At 37.7% G+C, this 14,966-nt stretch overlaps 1 protein-coding gene across 3 annotated transcripts in view; it reads right to left on the bottom strand.

Moving 5' to 3' along the window:
• Window positions 1–247: 247 nt before the first annotated feature.
• cpped1 (calcineurin-like phosphoesterase domain containing 1) overlaps window positions 248–14,966 on the bottom strand; it is a 190,622-nt gene continuing 175,903 nt past the window's right edge. For all 3 annotated transcript variants that reach the window (XM_043712111.2, XM_043712112.2, XM_087997619.1), the window contains exon 4: window positions 248–881. In XM_043712111.2, the coding sequence (XP_043568046.1) occupies window positions 628–881 (254 nt within the window). In that variant the 3' untranslated portion in view covers window positions 248–627. The remainder of the gene's footprint in view (window positions 882–14,966) is intronic.

The following is a 14,966-nucleotide window of genomic DNA, read 5'->3' on the forward strand; positions in this document are numbered from 1 at the left end:
GGGCCCAAGCTGTCTCGTTAACACAATTAACACCCTGGTCGGACACACACCTAAGTGGCTGCGTGAGGTCCTGCCTATCGGCAAGCTTCTGAAGTGATAATTAAAATTCACCATAGGTGAAATCCTGCAAACTGTGCCTTACATAGAAAGAACTGTTGCTATAATTGTTAATTATCTCAGCTATGAACATTTCAAAAACAAAATCCTTATTGCGATTTTTTGTTAATTAAGGAAAGTGCATTCGGTGTTCTTGTTTACATTGCCTTTATTATTTCATTTATTTCAACGTGTACAGATTGTGTACAGCTTGAATACAGATCATGGATTAAAGTGATGACAGCTGGTGGAACATTGTCACAGATGGTAGCCAAAAGAATGTAATTAAAGTCTCAAGATTATGTGTGTAACTGCATTGGATATTTACCTAAGTATATGGAAAAATGTGCAGCTGATTTGGTCAAATTCACATGTATTGGTGCTTCCAGCTAAATGCAGCAGGAATAATCTTTCTGGACATTTCACTGTGTGGTTATAGAAGTGAGTTGAACAGATACGCAAATTTACCCATTAATGCTGCTAATGCGATGGTCCTTGTGTACACTGATTCAATAGCCTCTTCTGATCACTTTAATAAAAAAGACAAGGACTCTCATCATTTACTTCAAGATGGCTTGAAATCATTTCCTTGACTGCAAGGTCACTGAGTTCATCCAAACTGATATACTTGTGATGGATCTTGTCCTCTGTCACCACGACCACCCGCACACCATGCTTGTCCTCTCCCAATTGGCAACCTATAGCTGAAGTCACTACCATGTCCAGATCATTAAACTTGCCACCAGCGTTCCTATGGTAGTGGCCTGAAAAGATCGCCTTTACACCTGGAACAAATGAAAATGTTTAATCAGCATAACAACATCATTGTTGCATTTCAGACTTCTCAATTCAGTTTCCTTTGACAGTCATGCCTGTGCTAAAATTTGTGATGATGTTCAGTTTCTACACAAATAATTTAGCTTTTTGAAGCCCGAGAATGAATTTAAAATCTTTAAAATACATGTTTGTAATTCTATTTATAGTGCCACTATGCTCGATAGAATTTCACTGAGTGTAATCGATGTTGGAACTGTTGTGCAGATTCAAAGATTGAGAGGAACTGGTGGAAAATACTTTTCAATACAGTTAATTTAATTTGGATTTAAAAAAATTTAACAGGGCATGGGTCACATTCTTTTCCATAATGGTTTTTCCTCTGATTTTAAAAACAGTGAACCAAGGCTCACTCACTGTCTGTGCTGGGACTTTTGGAAATCTCATTAAGTTGATGGAACATCCCAAATGCTACTCAGTTGTTGGGGGAGGGGAGATTCCAAATGTCTTCACCCCCAGCTCATCTCAGATCCAACCCTTCAACTCTGCACCACGTTCTTCACCTGTCTCACCTGTCCATCTTTCTTCCCACCTATCTGCTCCACCCTCCCTACTGACCTATCACAATCATCCCCCACCTACATCCATCTATCACCTTCCCAGCTACCTTTCCCCCAGCCCCACCATCACCCTCACCCTCCTAGGCATCAGGGAATTACTTTTCCTTATGCTTCTATTTATTTCAAAAAGGTACAATGCCTGAACATGTCCCTTCTGCATGTAGGAGAGAGATTTCTATGCATGAATATACAGAGCTTCCAGCCATTCTAAGTGAACCACTTTGCAAGTCTGACTGGTCATCTCAAACTCATTGCCAGAGTAATTCATAGCTCACTCAGGATAAGTCATAAATTGTGAAATCACATCCAACTTTAGGCATAATTGTTAGATCCCAGCTGATGATAATACTGGATAAGTCAGATCCCAGAGTGAAACTTGAATTGACTGACCATAAGTTTTACTTTTTGCTATTTGTTTGCTGAGGTTAACAATCACTGAACATATTCACAAGATTCTGATGTACTTTTAACAAAAGAACATCAAAGTTTATTAGATAGTATACAAAAACTAGTTGAAACAGTTTCAAAGATCCTATCCTTTTATCCTCAACAAAAACCTTACAGATACTCAAACCTCAGTGAAGGATCAGCCTGTCTCCACTTCAAAAGATTCTTGTTCAGTTGACATGACTGTTATTTGTTTCATTTTATTAAAGTTCTGAATTCACGATTTTCTTTTACATATCTTTCTTTCTGATACCCTGAAACAAACTGCTAACACAGCTCACTTACATGTTAACATGAGATCCATGAAATCCTGTCTCACAGTTTTCTGCTTCTGGATCTTTTCTCGGACAGACTTTTAAGATACTGGGTCTTTTTGTGCAGAGTGTTTTGGAGACTACAATACTAATATCACCTCCTTACTTTTACTGAACTTGCACAGACTGTCTGATTTTCTGTCTTTCTGTGATACTGAACTCCTGTTGCTAGGCAAGAGTATTTTCTTTTTTTATCCTCTTCTACCAATGAACTGTTTATCTTAGGAGTTTTAAAAACCTCATTTAAATGTAAACAATTCTCAGACAACCTGGTACTACTCTCATTATCCAAAAATAGAACGAAATCTGTGCTTGCCTTCTTAACATAAGCAATATAGAAATACAAATCAAAATTAAAGCTTTAAATAATTTCTCCACTTTACAACCAATGTTCCCTAACAATAATAATATATTTTGAATCTTCACCACATACTGCTCTGGTTTTGCTTGCAGAGTTGTTTGAATAGAGTCAGTAGTTTGCTTACTGCAGACAAAAGGACGTGTTTTTTGATCAATCATTAGGCACTGGAATGTGCTTGACATTAATCAGTGCTGAAATTCATAATCCATATTGTTTAGCTGTGCACTACACTGAATGACTATTTGGCTTGACAGTAGCATCATGCAAGTAGAGGATACCAATCATGTTGCCACTGCATTTTGGTAGTATGAGACAGTTATCTTCCCCTGTATAATTTGAAGTTGACTATTTACTTTTTTGATCCTTGGGCCTGTTCATGACTATATGCAAGTGAAAAATCACACAACACCAGGTTATAGTCCAACAGGTTTAATTGGAAGCACACTAGCTTTCGGAGCGACGCTCCTTCATCAGGTGATTGTGGAGGGCTCGCTCCGAAAGCTAGAGTGCTTCCAATTAAACCTGTTGGACTATAACCTGGTGTTGTGTGATTTTTAACTTTGTACACCAGCATCTCCAAAATATGCAAGTGAGAAATGGTCCAATTGAGGTAGCCATTATCCTGTAGGATACTTCAGTGTGTCTACATCTTGTAGCACTGAAGCATACACCGAGTAGTGAATTCTCAACTAACCTGTTGTGGAAAGGAACCACATTAAACAGTTGCATTTCAATGATGAATCTGAACACAGGATGATGTAGCATGATGTTTAGGGAAGTTGTTACCCTAAATTGAAAATAAGGATGAGAGTTTTAAAGTATAGCTGGTGAGAGCCCATTTAGAGTACTGGGAGCAGATCTGGGCATCATACCTTAGGAAGGATATGTTGGCCTTGGAGAAAATATAACATTGGTTTATAAGAATGATATGAGGACTTCAGGGTTGAGGTATGGGGAGAAGTTAAACAAAATAGGCAAATTTTCTCTGGAATTTAGAATGTTAAGAGGTGAACCAATTGAAGTCTTCAAGATATTAATAGGAAAAGACAGTAGGTAAAGATAAACTATCTCCAATAGTTGAAGATTCTACAACTAGTAGGCATGGTCTAAAAATTAGGGCTCGGCCTTTAAGTAAAGATGTTAGGAAGCATTTTTACACTGAGAGTGATAGATCTTTAGAATTCTCTTCCACAAATGGCAATTGATGCTAGGTCAGTTGGTAGTTTTATATGTGAGATAGATACATTTTTATCTAGCAAAGCTTCTAAGGGATATAGGTCAAAGGCAGGTCTATGGAGTTAGGCCGCAGATCAGCGCTCATCTCACTGAATGGCAAAACAGGCTTCAGGTACTGATGGCATATTCTTGTTTCTATAAAGGTAAAAGGTTGCTTATCAGAAGCCACTACAGGTCAGTGAACACAGAGGCAAGATTGAGGCGGGGGAATGGAACTTTGTACAATAAGAGCATACAGAGCAGAGCTCTGGATGGCATCATACAGAGGGTAGAATACGGCAGACCTGACAGATATATGTTAGAATGGTCAAGGCAAGAGGTAACAAAGGAACAAATTGGCATTCTATAGACTCATAGAGCTGTACATCATGGAAACAGACCCTTTGATCCAACTCATCCATACCAACCAGATATCTGTATTAATACAGTCCCATTTGCCAGCATTTGGCCCATATCCCTCTAAATCCTTCCTACTCATATACACATCCAAATGCGCTTTTCCAGCAACACATTTTCAGCACTGACCAATAAAGGCAAGCGTACCAAACTCCCTTCTTAACTATCCTGTCTACCTGGGATCTCTACTTTCAAGGAACTATGAACCTGCACTCTAAGGTCTCTTTGTTCAGCAATATTCTCCAGGATTTTACCATTAAGTCCTGCCCCGATTTGCCTTTCCAAAAAGTAGCACCTCACGTTCCAGCACCGTTGAGCTGAGAAAGGCATAGAATTGGGTAATATTAGAAGTGGAGATTCGCAGTATTGGTATGGATATGTGGTGGGAAATCCATCTCAAGGTTTTGATAAATTTAGTTTTGTCACAAAATCATTTCCAGAGAGAATGGAGTTGAGAAACATATCAGCAATGATCAAATGGTGGAAAAGACTTGATTTTTTTTCTTTTATTCACACATGGGATGAGAGTGTCAATGCTTAGGTAGCATTTATTGCCCATGCCTAATTGCCCAGGAGCAGTGAAGAGTCAACAACACTGCTGTGGATCTGGAGTCACATTTAGGCCAGACCAGGTAAGAATGGCAGTTTCCTTCCCTAAAGGACATTAGTTAACCAGATGGCTTTTTCCAACAATTGACAATGAATTCATGGTTATTATTAGACACCTTATTCCTTTTTTTTACTGAATTCAAATTTGGTATAATGTTATCTGAATTATCACCTGAGTCTCTGGATTAACAGTCTAGCAATAATACCATTAGACCATCACTTCCCTCCATGGACTGAATGGTCTAACTCTGCTCCTATGTCTTACGGTCTTATGAACAGAATCAATCAGCAGGAGCAAGGAGAAAGAACAAAGAACAATACCTTTGGTTTAGCTGCTATTTAACTGGACTGAGATCCTGCTCATCCAGTACTAACTGTTGAACAAACAGTCCGATTGTTTAGAGACAGTGGAGAAGACAAGGAAGCTGGTGGTGAATGGAGCTAAGTGTCACCAGCTAACACTGCGTTCACATCATGCTGTGATGTGGAAACATAGTTGAGAAAAAAATGGGACAAAGAATCTCCTCTTTTACTGCTATTCAAGTGCAAGAAGAAGCTCACTTGATTTGGGAAAAACCCTTTTTGTAATTTATCCTGGGGCCAATTTCCTAACTCATTTTCAACCTGGTTTATAATGTGGCAGAATAGAGTGCTCACCTTTTGCAGTTATTCTTTTCAGCAAATAACTTAGCTGCTCTGAGTTTTAAAATGTAAAATGCCCATTCACACATTTAACCTTATCGGTTACCACTGTTTTAAACGCTGCCATCTCATCCATCCTGTGGCGAAGTACTTAACTTTATTCAGTTGGGAATTAGTATGTTGGCAGTTATGTTTCTGCACTGTATCCAGCCTTTCGATAAGAACAGGTGTAGAGGAATGGGGGAGTAGAGAGGGATTGTTCACCCTTTAAGTCAAAGTTTTATATTACCTTGAAAAGTTTTGACTGAGTGAATCAAGATCTTCATGAAATGATACAGCGACATCAAGGAATGATACCAGAGAAAATACAGACAGATATAACAGACCAATCAGCAGTTGTTCTGAGGACATTCAGTTGACTTGTTAGTTGTGTAACATTTTTCAGAATGAAAAACAAGGAGTGAAATAACAAATAGAATTCAAAAGAGGGCAAGTTAACCACAGTGGAAAAATAATCTATCAAGCTGTCACATACAAATCATAGAACTATTAAGACGTTAATGGAAAACAATGTGCCATTAGCAAAGAAAGTGAGATGGCAAATTCATGGGTGAGTGCAAAGATTGTTTGAAATTAACTTCCCTCCCACATGGTATTAGTCTCCTTATCAGTAATTCCAACCAAGGGAACAACAGATCATTTCCCTTAAATAAATATCCATTTTAAATATCTCACAACAAAAAAACATTTTCCTGTTAAGTTTTTCTTTAAAGTCCAGCATTGATTATTAAACCTTGCAAATGATTTGAATTCTTCTTTTTGTTCTGATGTACTGAGAAAAATAATTTGACCAAAATATTTCAGATGGTTTACAAAAAAAGTAGCTTATATATTTATTTTCAACATCTGCCTAATGCGCATATCTATACATCCATCTTGAATGTAGTTTACGCGGGTCGTTGAGCAAACAATTCATAATCACTTGAACTGATAACAGAATTGAAACTTTAACAGCATTTTATTGAACAATTTGAATTTTGAAACTTTCTGCAACTCAATGTCATTCAAGTCTGTGGTAATGCCATTTGACATTTCAATTTATTCAGCTTAATGACATTTTACAGTATTTAGTCAGCTTATTCAGTCATTCCGCATGATAAGTAGCCATTCTCACAATTGTGCCAAGAAATGTAGACATACTAGTATTGATATGGCAATGATGAAAGCTATGTGCACCAATATAGTTTAGAACAAAATGAAAAAGATCGAGTGAATCCTTATCAGAGTATAGAGGCAGTAGGAGTATATTTAAGAGGGAAATCAGGAGGCCAAAAAGGGGACATGAGATAGCGTTGGCAAATAGGATTAAGGAGAATCCAAAGGGATTTTACAAATGCATTAAGGACAAAAGGGTAACTAGGGAGAGAATACGGCCTCTAAAAGATCAGAAAGGCCTGTTGGAGGAAGTGGTGGAGGCCAGTACAATTACAGCATTTAAAAGGCATCTGGATGGGTGTATGAATAGGGGGGTTTAGAGGGACGTGGGCCAAGTGCTGGCAAATGGGACTAGATTAGGTTAGGATATCTGGTCCCAGCTTATTCAGCCTCTCCATAAAGATCAAACCCTCCAACCCTGGCAACATCCTTGTAAATCTTTTCTGAACCCTTTCAGGATTCACAACGTCCGTCCAATAGGAGGGAGACCAGAAATACACACAATATTCCAAAAGTGGCCTAACCAATGTTCTGTACAGCTGCAACATGACCTCCCAACTCCATTAATTGATGCTTTGACCAATAAAGGAAAGCATACCAAATGCGTTCTTCACTATCCTAACTACCTGCGACTCCACATTCAAGGAACTATGAACCTGCATTCCAAAGTCTCTTTGTTTACTCACACTCCCTAGGACCTTACCATTAAGTGTATAAGTCCTGCCCCGATTTGCTTTTACAGAATGCAGCCCCTCACATTTATCTAAATGAAACTCCATCTGCCACTCCTCAGTCCATTGGCTTATCTGTTCAAGATCTTGTTGTACACTACATCTCCAATTTTGGTATAATCTGCAAACTTACTAACTATATCTCTAATGTTCACATCCAAATCATTTATATAAATGATGAAAAGTAGTGGACCCAGCACCAATCCTTGTGACACACCGCTGGTCACAGGCTTCCAGTCTCTGTCTTCTACCTTTGAGCCAGTTCTGTATCTAAATGGCTAGTTCTCCTTGTATTCCATGATATATAACCTTGCTAACCAGTCTCCCATGGGGAAACTTGTCGAACGCCTTACTGACCTCCATCGAGATCACATTTACCGCTCTGCCCTCACCAATCCTCTTGGCCTGTTTCCACGCTGTAGGGATTCTATGATTCTATGAACTAGTAACAATATTTTGAAGAGGGGTCTAAATAAAGACTCTGATGATTTTAAAGAAAAATGCCTTCTGAGAGTTAATACTTTGAGTTCCGAAGAAGGGTTATTGGACTTGGAACATTAATTCTACTTTCTCTCCACAAACACTGCCAGTCCTGCTGAGTTTCCCCAACAATTTCTGCCCTAGTATTATATTTCCTATTACATATATTATATAGCACGTCATGGCATAATTTGCATAAAATATTTCTTACGTTTCATAGAGGTGACCTCAATTGTAATTACTGGGATTATTTTCCCTGTTAAACGAATATTTAAAACACAAACATTCTAATCCCATCTCCACAACAAGAAACTAATTAGTGCTTGCACTGAGGGATGTAATCTATCGTTAAACACATCGCATTACCTCGTTAACTAATTTAATCCTTCACCAAATTAATTTTTAATGTATATTGCAAGTGAAATATATTCTGAAGGCCAATGGGATATAATTTATATCAATTGAACATTTTTGAGAGCTAATTATTGTAATGGTCTTATTACATATACATAGGTAGTTACGTTGTACTCATATTTTCCACTTAACCCACTTAACAATGAATTGTATTAGGACATTCTTTCCCACAAGGTTACAATGTCCTTTACTTCATGAATCTCTTCTACTTAACAATTACTTTCATAAAGTCTGGTGAACCGGGAATCATATGCATAAATTTACCATGGATGTAACCTTTCTTATTTGTATACAATTTCTTTGCTCATTCCTCCTCAAGCATCAAGCCCAAAACAGGTACCTAGGCAGTTCCTTTAAAAAAGAAATTCCATAAATTCTACATCCTGATCTTTCATTCAGAAGTTCAATATACTTAAGCCAAACATCTGATTTTGTAAGATGGGAGAATTCTCAGCTCACTCATGGCCAAAACAAATATAAACCCATGTTGCATTTATATGAAGAAATATGCTGAAGAGGACTAGCTTATTTTTATATAAAATATCCTTTCACCTCAGACACCATTAAAAAAATAATTCATTATGATTGTCATGCTACTCTGCTAAACAGTGTAAATATTTCATAAGTACTTATTTATTATTCAGTTACTTTGCATTAGATTCATAATTTCTTAAAACATAACCAATCTACCATGCTATACAAAAAAAAACATAATCTTCAATATCCAAAATTTTTACATGGAGCAAGGAGTAAGAATTAGTCAGCATACAGATTCTGAGCAGGAACTACCGGGAAGGACTCGTCGTCTTAACATTTCCTTTTGCTTGAGGTGTGGTGACCCTCAGTTTAAACCACCACCACTCAGCTCTCTCTAATGAGAGAGAAGCCCTGTGGCCATCTGGAACTATGGCAAGTTTACCTTTCAGGGCTCTTTTGGTGCAGTGATAGGAGATATGTGGCTCAAATTCTCAAGTCACACTTAGTCCAGAGGTGTGTAATAACATCTCTGAACAGTCTGATTAGAAAACAATCTGAACAAGAGCTGCAGCTGACCCAACATTTTTAATATTCCATTTTATCATGGAGAAATTAATGGGGAGACAGGGTGGTTTCATGATATGTTGCTGCATTTTTCAATGGTACCTCTGCGCTGCACTGTCAGATAAAAAGCAAATGTTATATAATCTAACTTTTCCTTAACTTTGAAATGTCACTGACCATCATTCCACAGAAAGACCTTGGGTTACTGGCCCACAAAGCTTCAACAGGAGATTAAAATGTTTATTAAAACTGCTTCGTAGTCATGACCTTTAACAGCAACTGCAAAGGTTCAAACTAAAGACTTTACCTTTGTCACAATCCTGGAACAGACCTCTCAATTTCTGTTTTGATCTGGCAATGGACCAATAACTTTTATTTTTAAAGTAGAAAATGAGAGAGATCCAGGAACTTCAGTAAGACAATAAAGCCACAAGATTGGACAGTTTTGATCAAACAAAGTTGAAACAATAATACAATTTACAATGCACATACAACTGATTTCTAATTCTCAGAATTAACCTGGTAAATATGTGTAATAGATTATATGAACATCCCAAGTGTACATCAAATAGCAAATGTGTTAAAGACTAACCTCTCAGATTTCTCAGCAATTTCCCCAGATGTTAATGCCACAGTGGGTCATTAAATTTCATATCAATTCACGAGGGATTACAAGTCTTCACTTCTGCTGATCTGAACTTGAAACTCCCTCTCAAGAGCCCTCTGTCACAAACTGCCTTAATGACTGTTTCCATCTTTGTTGATCACCTTTCTTTCCTGTGTGCTTATTTCAATGGACTCCAAACTTGCACTCCAGTATAGGTTGTTCTGCTAAGATGCGTGTTTCATTAACACAAATTTGTTATAATGCAATTAACGAACTGGGGACACTGTTTCTAAAGCGCAAACTTTTCAAATGTGTTGGCTGCAATGTGATTACATCATCAACACTTTAAGCACTGTTTCTAAAGCACGATTTTTCGACAATGCAGGATTGCGCAAGAGCACAACCATCACATTATAAAAGAATATCCTGTGCTTTTTCACAAGAATAACTCCAGCTCTTCACTAACAGTGTGCTCCATCAATCCAATACTGCCACTGGATTTTTCTGAGCTCTAATCTTGCTCAGGTTTGTGTCATAAATATTAAATCATTGATAGCTGGCTTCCCTTGTACAAAAAAAGGATATTCATTGCAGATTTTATTCACACCTTTGTAAAGAACTGTGTTGATGTTACAGTTATACAAATCTTCTGTCAGGGTCTGTCAGGTGTAAGTTCGTGTAGCAAGCACTAGAATTTACTGATCTAGAGATTGCCAGAATATTTGAACTGTTGTTCTGAACCTGGCTGCAACTTCAGGAATTAGCACAAGCACAAATTAACTCAGGTATCCTGAAGTTGCAGTGTAAGACCATAAGACATTGGAGCATAAGTAGGCCAATCAGCCTGCTTCACCATTCAGTGAGATCATATTTGATCTCTTAATCCTTAATTTCACTTTCCCATCTTTTCTTCCTCACTCCTAATTCACTTAGTAACTAAAAATCTATATATCTCAGCCTTGAATACACTCAAGGATCCAACCTTGACAGCCCTTTGGGGTAAAGAATATCACAGATGCACTATCTTCTGAGAGAAGAAATTCCTCTTAATCACTGACTTAAATGCGTGACCCCTTATTCGTTTAGACAAAGGGTAGGCAATGGATGTGATCTATTTGAATTTCCAGAATGCCTTTGACAAGGTGCCACACAGGAGGCTGCTGAATAAGATCATAGCCCATGGTGTTAGGGGCAAGGTAGTGGGATGCATAGAGGATTGACTGATTAGAAGAAGGCAGCAGAGAGTGGGGATAAAGGGATCTTTCTCAGAATGACTAGTGGAGTTCCACAGGGGTCCGCATTGGGACAATAACTATTCATTATACATTAATAATCTGGACGGAGGAATGGAGGTCATTGTTGCTAAGTTTGCAGATGACACAAAGATAGTTGGAGGGCCAGGTCATCTTGGTGAGATAGGGAAGCTGCAGTGGACTTGGACAGACTCGGAGAGTGGGCAAGAATTTACAGATGGATTACAATGTTCAAAAGTATAAGGTTATGCACTTTATAGGAAGAACAGAGGTGTAGACTATTTTATAAATGGGGAAAGGCTTTGGAAGTTTGAAGTACAAAGGAACTTAGGAGTCCTAATTCAGAATTCTCTTAATGTTAACAAGTAGGTTCAGCTAGCTTCTCATTTTGACACTTCGGCCTGCCACATTTACCAAACATACAGTCATTAAAACACACAATTCAAGAACATCTTATGAGGTTACTTATCTTCGTAAAATTTGTCAGTTCAAGCTAATAATTATCCATTTTTAGCCTTAGATACTGGATGAAAATGATGTTCATGTCAGCTGAAATTAAACTAAACGGACTCTACCAGCAGTTATGTAATCTTACCCAGGAGGCATTGCAACCACTTGCTTTTCATAGGAAATTCATGTCGAGCCGCCTTTGTATTTGTAATACAATGCCTAATCATATCACAGGAGTAAAGTGATGTCTGTTTAGCTCTGGATTATTCCTCTAACAAACCAGTTTTTTAAAAAAATCCCTACGTACAATGAGTGTGGACTTAAGAGTTCCCTCAATATATCAAAAATTTAAATTAATAAATTAGTAGAAAGCTGAAGGTCATTGCTTTCAGCTCAAACTTAATTAGCTTTTCTTAAGCCCTGCTTTAGGGATGAAATGTAGTTGCAATTCAGTTGTAAATGGCATAGAATATTCTTGTGCCATACTTGGTTATATCAAAACAACTGAAATTAATAAAAGCAGATTATACTGTTATTAACCTTCTTCACACAAATAGCGCACATGGTTCAAGGTCATGAATATTAATATTCTTTTCAGAATGCGAAGTATTTCTCAATCTTTTATTCTAATTTGTGTCAATTGTTTCCTGTCCATCACTGGATTTATTCCTACATAGAACATGCATTATTGAACTGAGAAAGAAGATAACTAACGACTTATTTCCATTTGTCTGACACTGGCACCTAGACAAACCATTAGAGATAAGCATTTGAGATTTAAATGGATTAAATGTTTTGGCCTTTAGATTCCTTTTTCTGTGGAAGCATCTTTCATTTAATATATCCCAAAGACACCAATGAGATATAGAAGACATCATGTGGAGATTCACAGAGAGAGACTAGTACTTCTGCTCTTTGGTTAGTACAGACATGCATAAACAGCACAAGTGCAAACAGCCTAGAACCTTCATCTTGCTGTTGAGATTCTTTCATGGTGCAGCACATCAAAACGTTTTCCCTTCCTTTATATGAAAGAGGCTTGAATCCACATGTGAAGAAGTCTCATTAAATTTCAGGCTTCCAGCTTCCTCTTTAAGAATGGTTGCACCTTTTATGAATTTGCATTTGTTCATTATTTGGATGCTAAAGGCAACCACACTTGAACCTTAATGAGGGCCAGTGATATCACTGATTTGCTTAGAACCATGTCCTTTCTGATACAATTGCCTCCATTTCACCTTCATAAAGATCTAATACATGGGGTAGATTTTCAGCTGTGTTATTTTAGCATGCGACATCTTCTAAGCAGACAATCAGAGAGAAAACCTGAAGAGGGCTTTTTTGAACCCTCCCAATTCACTCCAATTGTGTCAGGGGAGGAGAAGAGGAAATGAAAAAGCAAAAAGCAGGAAAGCTAAAATAGCAAAGCTTTAGGGAAATATGGAAGTCATTCAGAAATGGTGGGGATGGCTTACAATAAATGGTTTTAAGGAGGAGAAGACAAAAATCAAAGAATGCAAGTTAAAAGGTTAAAAAAAACAAAATGAGTGAACACAAAGGAAGATTAAAGAAACACACAGAAAGTAGAAATCAAAGGTTAAAATATTCTCTGCTGAAAATAAAGAGTTAACCTATAATTTTTAAAAGTTCAGATTTTTTCACATTTTTGGTAATATTCTTTCTGAATACTAATCCTTAAACACAATTGTTGTCTATCAACCCAGACTGCAGCAGATTTGGTTAAAATTGCTGTAAATTCCCTTCACTTTCCTTTTTTTAATAGCAGTTTTTATTTTCACAGCAAACTTATTTTCTCATGACAGCAATAAATGGATCTCCCTTTTCTGAAAGTGCTCTGACTTACAATCACATTATTTTCCAAAAGATATCTGGAAGCTGAAGGGGAGTTGTTATGAACTTCAGTCACTATTTTGACTGGAGAATGAAGCAATTTCTTTTCCAAAATTTACCACTGCATTTGATTTACAAAAATCTATTAAAGCAACCTATTCATCTCCTAAGCTTCCAGGAAAGAATGTTATTGATGATAGCTCCCAGGCCTGTTGACGTGACAATTCTACCCGACCACCTTTCTTGTATGATAAAAGTAAAGACTTTAGTTGTCACAAAGATTTCAAAATTCCACTAGGCCTAATTATGCTGTTTATGTCCTCTGAGCTGGACTGTACCTCTTCCAATGCTCCAACCCCAGTTCACCATGATTCAGAGAGTCAGCCAAATAAATATCTGCAGGCAAATATACAATCTAAATCCAGGCTAAAATGGCCACACATTCTGGCTTTATTTGAACATGAAAGTGTAGCATTCAAGAGCTGTTACTACAGCAGCTGCTGATGGTGGGGGTTGGGGCGTTGGTGTAGGTAAGCAGTAAGAGGGCAAGGACGAGCTTGCCTCAGTGAGTTGATGATCAGATAACTACACCAGATGGTATACATGAATGTGCCATGCACAAAGAGGAGTCACTGACAAACATGGAAGCAGAAAATAGCAGTACACATTTGATGAATGAAGCCTCAGTTGTAACCTGGCTGATATCAAAGATCTCCTGTGGCTTCATGGAAGTTCAGTTACCTTCAAGGCACAACAGCATAGGTTAGACAGATCATATTTGCTGGATATCACAAAATAATTGTCACAATCCCTTCATCGCCGAAGTTCCTCATGGAAGTCTTTATTGTACGTTTGTAGTCTGCATCTTCTTTAAGGATGCTGGTAATATATTGAGCAGTGTCAGCACCTCCAACATAGCTTCACTCTTATTTGCTCCCAACTATGCTATTGTTCTTTCCCTTTCTTCAGAATAATGTCAAAAAATGGTATTCTCATTGGGAATGCTATAGCTGGTTCCAAGATCTGCACAATGTGAATGAGGTCTGCTGAGTGTCCTCCAGGTCTTCAATTTACAGCCAATCAGAACCATGCCCAATACAGTCAAGAAAAACCTGTTTCTAGCTTTAGCAGTTCACAGCTCAAATATTAAGAATCCTCAGGCTCAAATATTCTCATATATGCTTGTCACAGTTAACGCTTTTAATAGCTATAGCCTTCAGATTGCAATCTATATTACCCCTTGTTCATAGCAAGGCCTCTGGATTCCAAAGACCATTGTCCTTTTCCTATGATTTAAATGGATATGGGTGGACACGACACATGAATTGTATGAAGACAATCCCATTCTCAGATGTACTGATTTTGGGGCAGTAATGTCATTTACCTCAATTTCATTGGCATAAAAAATGGCTGTGCCAATTGTAAGCCT

The sequence above is a fragment of the Chiloscyllium plagiosum genome, unplaced genomic scaffold (genome assembly GCF_037043375.1).
Source record: "Chiloscyllium plagiosum isolate Xiang-an unplaced genomic scaffold, Cpla_swu_hap1 HiC_scaffold_20, whole genome shotgun sequence".
NCBI lineage: Eukaryota > Metazoa > Chordata > Chondrichthyes > Orectolobiformes > Hemiscylliidae > Chiloscyllium > Chiloscyllium plagiosum.